This window comes from Phalangium opilio, unplaced genomic scaffold, assembly GCF_054372755.1.
Source record: "Phalangium opilio isolate 3A_F unplaced genomic scaffold, DU_Popi_V2 ptg000070l_1, whole genome shotgun sequence".
NCBI lineage: Eukaryota > Metazoa > Arthropoda > Arachnida > Opiliones > Phalangiidae > Phalangium > Phalangium opilio.
The window spans coordinates 12210061-12222107 of NW_028324182.1; the positions used below are offsets into that span (position 1 = coordinate 12210061).

At 36.2% G+C, this 12047-nt stretch overlaps 1 protein-coding gene across 4 annotated transcripts in view; it reads left to right on the forward strand.

Annotated features, from left to right (window-relative positions):
• The window catches only part of LOC149661679 (beta-1,4-galactosyltransferase 4-like), a 118366-nt gene that overhangs the window by 104491 nt on the left and 1828 nt on the right, over positions 1 to 12047 (forward strand). For all 4 annotated transcript variants that reach the window (XM_089843260.1, XM_089843258.1, XM_089843259.1 and 1 more), the window contains 4 exons: positions 10364 to 10599; positions 11071 to 11258; positions 11346 to 11468; positions 11915 to 12016. In XM_089843260.1, coding sequence (XP_089699386.1) covers positions 10364 to 10599; positions 11071 to 11258; positions 11346 to 11468; positions 11915 to 12016 — 649 coding nt within the window. The remainder of the gene's footprint in view (positions 1 to 10363; positions 10600 to 11070; positions 11259 to 11345; positions 11469 to 11914; positions 12017 to 12047) is intronic.

Genomic DNA, 12047 nt, shown 5'->3' on the forward strand with positions numbered 1-12047 from the left:
CGATTGGCCAGATTCAAATTTTAAGGGTGGTAGGGGAATCGACCATTGTAAGTGAGAATCACTGGACGACTTGTATGGCTCAAGGCTACGGCTACCCACTTCCCCTATTTTCTTCTGCTATTAGCTATATTTATTCCTAAAATTACGTATTAGAAAGGGTTTTGTTCAGTGCAGTGTCGTAAATATTTCTTAGAAAAGCCTATTTACCTGCGTGTTCAAGTATGGTTTGCAATCCATGTTTACAGTTTTACCTTTATCGTTATGGAAATAGATGTATTTTACTCCCCTCTCCGCCTTCTTTGTTTGTTTCTGCAGTGTAAATTTAACGTGGCATAGAATTTATAGTTCATTAAGGTTGTAAAGTATTTACGATTAGCGTTTTATGCTAACAATGGATCGCTAATGATTAGGGGAGAAAAGCTGGTATACACGTGATGAGTATAGTTCTTGGCGTTTTTTATGAACGCCTGTATAAACGTTCATACCTCCTTATACGCTGATGTATAAGTAGTGGGGGTAGATGCCGAGATTGTATAACAACGTAACCATGGCTCGTTAAGAGTAATTGTACTGAATAAATATAAATTGATACGTATGGAATGAAATAACAAGTATGGGTTTACTTGGTTGATAATTCACTCACCTAACCTTGGACTTATAATAGAAACTTCGCTTCCTGGTAAAGCTTTATTTAGTCCAAGTGCTCACTATTATCTTGGTTCTGAAAGGGTGGCCCAAAGCGTGGTAACAGTGAGCATATATAGGATACTCGGAGATACAGTGTACTATATCCGAGTGCAGTGTGTTCTCTTACGTAAGCTCCCGACCTCGTCCCTATGTTTGATCTTCCTCCTCTACCTTAACCAATTACATATAAGATCAAAAATAGAATAACTCGAACTAATCAATTTATAGAATTCCTAAAATTTGATTAAATGACTTTGATAGAAAGTTCTGGAATGAACGCTTATCATTTAAGCCAGAAATTTGAAATATGGTATTAGCAACTTTTAAGTGTCCCCCTGCCTATCATCACTTATGATAGCGTGAACCTCAAAATTATTGGAAATATGCTTATGCTTCTTTCTATATCAGTGACGTATAAGGTCTCTATCTCACTTCGGTTTTATTTACTTCCGGCGAAATGCATTACTGATTTTTATAGTTTTCGAAAAATGACCTTTATCGCTCGGTTTACTCTTATTTATATTTTTTCTTACTTTGACTTATATTTTCTTTATATTTATTCGGATACGTGTCGGGGCTTTCTGTAGTTGGCTTTAAAAACCTCTTACCTTATAGTGCTTGCTCTTTTTGGCGGTGTTTTTATATATCGATTTTCTATTTCAAAATATATTCCTAACTGTTCTGTTCTGTTTTATTTTAAACTTCTGAAACGCGTGACACGGTATTCAGATTCAAATTAGAGTTCTTTTTGATGATGCTTATTTTAAGCTGTTTATATTCTATTTTAAATACGAGGTATCATTCTTTTTAGGTGCGAGTGTACTTGCAAATTTTCCAGTTTAATCTGTTAGTAACGCTCTGTATTATTTATTTAGCTAAAGCAAAACATATTGATTTTTAATATTATCAAATAATTTACCTTTGACTTGGCCCCCAGGATTAGAACTAACCGAGCTTACTACTGTATAAAGGTACTCTTAAAGGGATAATCAGAGCTGGAATTTTTTTTCATTTGTAATCGAAAGAGCGTAGAAAATAATAAAGGTATCAATTGGACCCGTGTTTCTATCTATAATATTAAAGAAAATACGAGCAATTAAGTTTCTGTAATGGCTTTCCCGCCAAAAACTCACAGGGAGTATCTCTATTGGACGAATCCGTCAGGTGGTACTAGGCGTCCAATAGGGGTACTCCCAGTGAGTGCTTTACGGGAAAGCCTAACGCGTAGTGTCCATTTCGCGCCATTAGGGAAACTTAATCGCCTTGTATCTTCTTTAATATTGTTGTTAAAAACATGGTTCCGATTGATAAATAAATTATTTTATACGCTATTTCGATTAAAATAGGAAATATTGTATCTCGGAGTATCCCTTTAATCTTACGAAACCATAAATTTCTGAGTTACGCAATTACCCTCGCAATCCGTAATCTCTTAATCTCCCAGAACACTCCAGACTGGGAACCTTTTTTTAATTTCGCAATTTTAATCTCTCTCTAACCGTAATCGCTTAGTAATTTAGGTATATCTTCCATTTGTTCAGTTGATAATTTTTTTACCTTTACCTTAATCCTAACTAAAGAGATGGCGAAACCGCAAAATTGAGATGCATATAATTTTTTTTATGGAAAGGATACAAATTGAAAATGGAAAATATATCATTTTTATCGGATTAAATTTGGAAATAATGTACTTTTTTTTTAAAATATATATTTATTTGAAATGGGGCTCTCTAAAAGGTATTCTAAAAGTTTTTGTCATCGTTTCGTTTTCTTCTAGAATAAGATGGATAAGAGATTGAATAGAATATAATGGAGATGGCTTAGAGTAACCATACAAAATCCATTGTTGGATTCTGCAGGTTCCTTTCAGAATCCATTTTGTTAAAAACGAAAGAGCTGTACCTACGAATAGATATTTCGATACCGAATACCGCTCTCAAACTACCATCGTATCTTCCATTCGATTCTCGGATAGTTTTTGTCCCATACTGAAAGTTCAACATTAGTTAAAGTATCTCTTTCTCCTAGTATATCCGTTAACGTGACGCAACTCTCTTTGTGACGTATAACCGAGGCTTATATTCCTATTAGCTCTGTTTTCTTCAGTTACATTATATGATGTAGTCAGTAACAATCTTGCTTTGCATCTAAATGCCCTTGAAAACTAGAGATGTTTTCACCCATACCAAGTCTGTAACTTTAATATAATATACTTTTCTCCGTCCGGGCTCTCTCTCTCTTCTCTCTGTGTTACTATTTTGAGACGATTTTTCTTTTCTTCCGCTTTTAAGATTGCCAATATAAAATAGCTAGGGGGCACCAACCAAAGTTTATAGTAGTGTTGTCTGCTAGAGTTTTCCATAGTGATCTGATGGGGAAAAAATAAGGAGAATCTTCTATTTTCTAGAGGAAGAAATTATTTCCGATCTTCTCCCTGCATGCATTCATGCATCTATATAGGCCTTTGTAGATATTCAACAAAAATTCGATTCTTTCTGTGCATTTTTTTTTTTGCTATTTCCGCCTTCCCGAGTTTTAATGATTTTTCTTTTTTGTTACACTCAAGTGTCTCTCTCTCTTATATCACTTGAAGAGAGACTTCTATTTTGAGGGGGACAAGTACTTTTCATGGCTATATCCAGGGTTCTTTTCTTATCAGATAAGCATGTATATTTATACATTCGTTTAAAAAACTTGTGTCAAATGGAATATTTTTTTATCCCTAATCTGTAAGGACGGCTCCTAAAATCAATGGATATTATTAACCAGGGTTCGTACAAGAAGCGACATCTAGTTTACTAGGGGGAAGGTATAAAATCGCCACATTTCCAGCTTTATCTCCAGTCCAAACGTATAGTTACTATAGTAGGTCCGGAGTTAATCGTCGCCTCTAAATTACAACCAACATCTCATTGGTTCTTGAAAACTGACGTCAGCGCGACGCGAATAATGAAAATTACGTATTTTCCGACTGAGGAGAGGCGAAATAGCCGGGCCTCCTTTTACGTCCCCCATTGTATTTTGAAAGGGGGACTGGGACTATGGCGAGGCGCGAATACTTAAGCATCTTACACCTTCTCCCTAGTAAACTAGATATCCCTTCTTGGTTCATACGGAGCCTGGAAAACCTAGATGAGTCAGGGATTTAAAGGTTTTTTTTTTTCTTAAAAAACAGGGATAGGTCAGGGATTTTTTGGCATATCAAACCATGCTTCGAGTAATGCTAAATATGAGCCAGGTGTGATGAAGTGGGCTATGCAGGTAAACCCTTAAAATGGTCAGATGTAACTCAGCGGACAAACACTGTACCAAGTAGCCTCGCCTCGTGGTGTAAAGGGTATCAATTCTCTTAGTGACACAACTATGTATACTGTCTAGCCTTTTCCCCGAGTTTCCCATATCTAATAACAGGGATAGATAGACTTTTTTAAGACGGAATTCCCAACGGTTAATATTTACTTCAGTCCGACTCATAGACGAGTACATAGCCCCTTCCTTCAACACGTAACCAAAAAATTAAATTTTCTTATTGGCTCACTAAAACTACGTATTGGTGACGTTGCTGACAAGGAGGGCCAATAATACGTAATTCCTGTTTACATCTGTCGCTATGACTACGACCCCTCTTGCGTTGTACCAGAGCCCACTCGATCCGCGCTCCCGGACGCTGCGCTGCTCGCGCTATATAGCGCGAGCAGCTTACGTCGTGATGCGCGTGATCGAGTGGGCTATGGTTGTACAGAAAAGCATCTTTACAGGGGTTCAAAATGAAGCTGTCTAAAAGCAAGGGTACGGAAATTATTCGGGAATTGTTTTTAATAGCAATTAAGAGGTAGGGAATTTATTGCCGGTGTTTTGGATTTGGAGTACATCTGTAAAGGGTGAAAAGTGTTCGCTAATTCTTTCTAAAGCCAATCATGTCTACTATCCTCATAATTTTGTAAGCGAATTTGATGAAGTTAACCAAGGCTTAGTGAATGGCCAGGAGTTTTGTGAGCTTAGTGTTTGGTTAAAACCTGTTCGTGTTGTAATATCTATGAAGGCTTTTAAAGCATCACTACAACTTCATCAAAGAGAAATAAATCGTATTTCAAAATGTGTTTTGGTTTCAAGCCCTATGTCTTGTGTTACTTCCATTTTTAAACAATGTTCTTTCAAAAATTACAATCGGAGCCCAATCCATTCCAACTTGGCAGACGACGTTTATTTGACCCGGATATACATACAACGCCATAATGAAAATAAGACCCGCCTCTTCTTTCATACCCCCCGTCACGGGTAAGGGGGTCGTGGACTAGGACGCGCACCCGAATAACCCTGTTACCCATTCCGTCTTAAAAAAGTCTATCTATCCCTGCTAATAATAAATGCTTAATAAGAATTTAAATTTAAAAGGTTGTATGAACTCAGCAGTACAAGATATTACAAAGCTGTTCAATTGTGCATGGTAGTCCCATATGTTGCGTAAAGTAACGTTGTCGTTTAAACAATTAAAAGGAAGGGGTTGTCGCTATTAACAAATATTAAAGAGGTCCATATAAATTACTCGTATATACCCGGAATTAAAATTTAAAAAAAAAAAAAAAAAAAAAAAACAGAATTAAAATTTTAAATTTTATCGCTTAGCAGATTTTATGCCATAAATTTTCGCTTCATTTACTTTAAGAGTTTTATGTTTTGTTAGGTGTGTTAAGGTACTTTATTTATTGTTCGTGATAAATGTGGGTGGGTTTTTCCCTTACACTAATTTACATCCTCTAGAAGAGCTGAGCGCGTGTCTCTTTCACTGTATTCCATATAGTCATCGTGTGACGTTGCACTAATTATTTATTGTATTGTAATTATATAGGAGGGAAAATGTAAGTCTATGAGTTCGAAAGTTATCCTTGTAATGTATGTTGCGTGAAAGAAAAATTATAGACTAATCTATAGACTTCTCCTTTTGAATTCGTAATTATTTTGAAGTAATGTCTGTTTTCTAATTTGTAACGGAAGGAAGGTTATACACGTCGGACTTATTTGGGCATCGAAGTCAATAAATGTTGGGTACAAGACTGTCTCAGAAGAATTTAGGAATTTTTATTAAATATTTAAGGTGTTTAAAAATGTAAAACTTGCTAAGACTTAATGGTATTGGGACTCTTGTTTGTGCCATAAAACACTTGTTAAATGCGCGTTTACGTTTCAGGTATCTAGGCCTATCTATTTTCGTTGATAATAATAGGCACCCTGTGTGAGAAAGTAGTCCAGCTGTCGTGACAAATGGATTTTATAGTATGGAAGAAATCATACCTAACAATAGCTTGATTTGTTTGAAAATCGCTGTAATATATTGATACAATATACCTGTATAGTGAACTGAACTTCATACCAGCGAATCTTTTGATTACGCCATTAGTTATCAATTAACAATTAATTTGATTGCGTGTAATTACAGATAATACAAATTTAACAATAAGGTGACACCATCACATTTTTTTCTAACCCGGAACTTATTCCTTTAATTTTAATTTTCTATTATCTCTAATTACTCATTAATAACTAATGGATGTCGAAATCAACTATCCCCTTTTTTTGCTAATTAGTAATTTCTAATTTAACGACAGTTTCAAAGGTTTATATTGCTATTTACGGAGAAAGTTAGTGTTGTAAATACAGTTTAACTTATTTACAATTTCACCTGTAGCTTGAATATAGATATGTCTTCCTTTGTTCGTAATATGATGATGTCAGTTAAATTTTGTACGTTACGTACTATCGCACGTGTTCCCCTTTGAAATAATGACATAGACCTGATGCGCAACAACTTCGTGTATAGTCCTGAAGCCATTCCATCACCGTCCAAAGTCTTGATAGATAATCTTTTTTCTCATTGATTATTAATGTACTTCTGATGATGCTTCGTAGAAAACAATAGGTCATATTTCACGTGTTTGACGTGATTTACGTGCAGGACAAAGAACCCGAAAAAGGCGTTGAAATGTTATCATTTTAGTGATAAATGTTTATCAAAAAGTTGGAACTGTTTGAATCGTATCGCTTATGTATACTGTACTCGTGAGTGAAGTTTCAACTTGGCCAACTAGATAAGTTCAGACCTTCCTGTGACATAACATTTATGTTTGTATTGTCATATCTTCCGTTATTTGTTTTTCGTTGCCTTTATCAGCATATCATTACGTAGGTTATCATTGAGAAAAATGAACACATATTTGCATAACTTATTCTGTATAGAGCTATCTCAGTTGTGACGTCAGTGTGCCTAGGTAAAACGTCGCGGGCTTAGCTTTCCTTAGCAGACCTTCCTGTGACATAACATTTATGTTTGTATTGTCATATCTTCCGTTATTTGTTTTTCGATGCCTTTATCAGCATATCATTACGTAAGGTTATCACTGAGAAAAATGAACACATATTTGCATAACTTATTCTGCATAGAGCTATCTCAGTTGTGACGTCTGCATAGAGCTATCTCAGTTGTGACGTCAGTGTGCCTAGGTGAAACGTCGCGGGCTTAGCTTTGGTAGTGGGCGGCCATGTTTGGTGGTACGTCACACTATAGCTTCTGAGATAGCTTGATTGTATCTTGCTCGAAAGATACATCGTTGCGCGAACGAGACCCATTATTCTGACCAATTAGAAATGAGTTTTAGTTAATAATTCCGCGCTATACTTACAGTACGTCGCAATTAAACTACCCCATTTAATAATAATAATAACAACAACAAAAAGCAAAACCTCTTTTGTTATTTTTCTGTTGGGTGGCTTGCTGACTTACAATTACGCTTTGAAGAAACGAGGCTTGGTCATTAATTCCGATTAAAAAATGTCTCATTTTGGGAAATATAACTTTCTCTCCCCACCATCTCTTTTTGCGTATCCCGCCAGCATTAGTAGGTCCAATTTGCTTCCTTTTCAGTCCCTGTTAATCGTCAAAACGTTTCCTGTTCCGCCCCGAAGACCTTCCTTATTATGTCTAGCGAGTTTTATTGCATGCCAACTATGTTTTGGTTAGGGTTAGGTTTAAATTGACTATACCGTTCGTCGTTTGAAAAGCAGTTGATGTAAAGGCAAAGGCACAACGAAAGAGATTAGTAACGTTGCTATTACTGTGTTTTTTTTCTCCTATGCTCCTTATAATTTCTCCCTGCTTTATCTGTGTCCGGAAATAGTTCGTTGTTAGTTTTTCCATCCCTTTATACCACCCACAATATTAGATCTTACAATAATATCACGCCAAGTTTTGTGTCTGCGAAAAATCTTTTAACGGTTACATAAAAAGAATTACTGCTTTTTTGGCGCAGTACTCCCGACGACTCGTGTTTAAAGGGGTTGTGAATTTGCAAAAAGACTAACACTAGGGATACAAACTGACTTGTGGGGCAATGTTCTTCTGTTTATTTACCAATAGCCCGCCCTGGATATAGGTCTAGTAAAAAAAGCTAGCATGCTGAGTTTGAATGTTTTTGTATCTTTTTACTGGGTTTGCGATCTAATTTCGGTTTCAGTGAAGGCTTTCCCAGTTGGCAGATGTTTTATAATAAAATTAATCCTTGTAAATTTTACGTCATGCAGGGTTATTGAAACGTCATTTCCTGGAAGCCATCTACGCATTTACACACAACGAAACACAGAACCTTAGTTGTCATTCAGCAAAATTAAAAATACCACCACGTTTTTTGTTTTTTTTTGTTTTCAATGGTTGAATTAGCCCTATCCTTCAGCTGACAAACTTTGGTATTCACCTTATGTCTGCGATGAAAGCGTGTGCCATTTTTTGGCTAGGGTACCTACTGATAACGTCAGACCTTTGTCTAATTCAATCACCTTTAAAAGCTGTATTGAACTATATATGTACGAGTTTATAGCCTGAATGATAATGGTATGGTTCTTTCTAGCGCCAAAATTTTAAGATCTTTTCGTCTACAGCACGTTTTTCGGTCAATATCTGAAACTATGGTCTTCGTGAGAGTAAAAACGCTCCCTGTTTCAATTGAAAACATTTGTTTTGGCGGTCTGAAGGTCTAATCGATATGGATTAAATAATAATCGATTATTCTCTTAGTTCTTTCACAACCCCTTTGTCGATTACGTAACAAAAATAAGTACGTTTTGGTCTTATAAGACGACCGTAAAACTTTCCCGCCATACATGTTCGCACGCGATCGAGTTTTGCAGTACTCCTTTTTCCTGGAAAGAAACGTCAAAGTAAACCATTTAACATTTATTATAATAAAAGTTATCGAATATTGTTTCCCACCCCTCTTATATATAGTTGTCGTTTTGGAACGACGACACTTTCTTGGACTTTTTCTAAATTTCTCTCATCGCGAATTAGGGTCATAAGGTTGGGAAGGATTCTATTTTTTTCTTCACTAAACCATACCCATTTTTCCCGCCCAATTGAGTAGTAAGAAAAATAATAAATGCTGCTGTTCTTTGAGGCGAGGGTTATACATGACGTTGATTTTAAGCGCCAGGCTTGAATGAATAAAAATAATCAAGAGCTATAGCACCCTTTACTTTTTTGATACGTACGAAATCCGACCTCGTTGTTTAATGTTTTTACCAATTTTTTTCTTTCTCTTTCAAACCCAAAGACGTCATCTAGTTTTGATTAATTGCCCTCATATTTCTGACCCCCAAGTCGAGGGGCTAATCACTTGGATTTCCTGTACACCGATTGTAATCGTTTTATCACTGTCACGTGTATGGTTTAGTTTAAAGATTACGTAAAGTACAGACTAAGGTATACAATCTGTGCTAAATTAAGATTATGTCGAGTGATTAGCCCCTTGTTAGTAAATGTTGTGTTTTTAAAGGTTTTTTTGGGTGTATGTTTCTTTTTGAAATGTATGTTGCCTTCTTATGTTCGCAACATTGTACATTTCATTTTTATTATATAATATTGCGGACAGTTCAGAGTTAATATATGCATATTTTAATTGAAATTTATGGCGTTTTTGTTCTCAAATTATTAGTAAAATAATTCTTAACTAATTTTGCATAATCTAATGTTAGCATTTATACCAATCCTCGTGCAATTAACATTAAGCACCCAACTAATGCATTTTTCAAGTTTAAAAATGTTAAATAAACATAACTCGGGCTTCTTCTTGAAAAATAAATGGATTAAGGGGAATTATTTTAAATCCCTAAAATGAAATCGCGTAGACTCCTTCCCTACTAAGTAATTCCGTTATAAAACTAGAGGACAACGACAACGACGGCTGAGTTGTTATGGAGAAGAGGAGGCAGAGTGATCATAAATAATCCCTGTAATCTATGAAAATGGCTAGCTTGGCACGACGCGCCTATTTGGTTTAATGGAACTTTCCTGTAGAGTTCGCCTATTATCGTATAACGGGATGTCTTCGTTCGTCGTGGATGGTATTAATATTCAACGTCCGATGTCTCCCCCTACCAATATCCCAGTCTATTTTACAGACTTATTATTCCTTTTCCCATCTAAATTCAAGAAGCGTGACGTTTTATTTAAATCTCCCTCCTCCTCCAAAAGAAGTACCCAAATCTTCGCTAAAACTCTTTTTATTTGACTTTTGACATGTGAAGGACCATTATCTCGCTAAGAAATGTTTTAATGCTTACCCTTTCCCGAGATTCTACCCATCTTATTAATCGCGAATCATCTTTTGTTCTTGTTTACTTCTTATAGAGGGTCGAGTAAAAGTCAATCTCAGCCTGAAGGTGTCTTGGGAAGATATTCACAAGGCAAATCCGGAGATTCTTATGGGCGGCTCTTGGTCACCCAGTCAATGCAAAGCCAGGCATAGAGTCGCCATTATCATCCCGTACCGGGATCGCGAAGAGCATCTGGCTGTCCTACTATCTCACCTTTTTCCTATTTTGCAAAGGCAACAGTTACATTTTAAAGTATACGTCGTTGAACAGGTACGTTACATATACATCCTAATTACTTTTAATGTACGTACGTCCATAGACAGCTTAACAATATGTCGTTGAAGAGGTACGTTACCTATACATCCTAATTTCTTTTAATGTACGTACGTCCATAGGCAGCTTAACAACAATAATTATGAGACGTAGTTGAATAGTTTTTTTTTCATTAAGGCACGTTTTCGAGTATTGAAGTTTAAGTCATCCTTGTTGAGGCATAACCAATAGTTGTGTTGTATTTGAATGTGTTGAGAATTGCCTGAAGAAATTAGCATTATGATGTCATACTTACAATTGTTACGCTATCAAAAGCGGATCGCGAAGCAATTTTATTATAGTTGATAGGTTGCGAGATAATTTACTTAGACCTACTTGATAGCAAACTTTTCATTTAAAACTTTATAAGTGAAAGAAAGGCCGCTTTAGAAATAGCTCTTTTATGTTCCTTCTTTATGTATATTTTAGTTTGGCAATGACACTTTCAACAAAGGCGTCCTGATGAACGCTGGCGTTAAGGAGGCCCTTCGAGAGGAAGATTATCATTGTTTCGTCTTTCACGACGTCGATATGATCCCGGAGGACGACCGCAATATGTACTCCTGCCCTCCCAATCCTAGACATCTTTCCTTGGGTGTCGACAAGTTCAACTACACGTGAGTACATTCTCTCGGGACACTACGGGCTTTCTGAAAGACAATTTTTAAAGAACTCTTTTCTGTCTCTTTCTCTCTTTAATAAAGGTTGCCTTATTCCATGTTAGTCGGTGGTGTGTTTGCTATCAGAACCGAACATTTCGCTCTAGTCAATGGATATTCTAATCTTTATTGGGGATGGGGTGGCGAAGATGACGATATAGCTTATAGGTACGTGGGTGTTTGTTGTTAAATATATATAGGATGGTAAACACCCTTAAGATGGTGCCGAAACCCGGGAGGTGGGCGGTAGGTTTAGCTAATTAAATTTATCGATTGCGTTCAACTACATCACACCATCATCTCTGATGATGTATTGAAGAGCGTTGTTGATGTACTGTAATTTAAGAGTTTTTGGCAGTAATGTTTAAACATTCGAGACGGAAAGTCTAATAGAGATCCAGTTGGTACGTCCGAAACTTTCATGTCCTTGAAATTAAGCCCCTTTCCTCCGAAAATTTAACTAATTAGTAAAAATAAATAAACGAATATTCTTTAAACCCCCTATATAATTTAATTTACCAGTGTTTGAACTCCGGTATTGTACTAATCTCGTGACAGCCCCTGAAATTTGGGAGAATAATGTAAACGTATGGTTTTAATTGCTATATTCACAGGATAAACTATCGCAAATTGCCGATAATACGTCCCCCTGAATCTGTGGCAAGATATACTATGATTAAACACGATCATAGAGCCGAGTCTCCAAGCAACGTTAGGTATGGAATTAAACTCTTTTTTTTTGTGTGT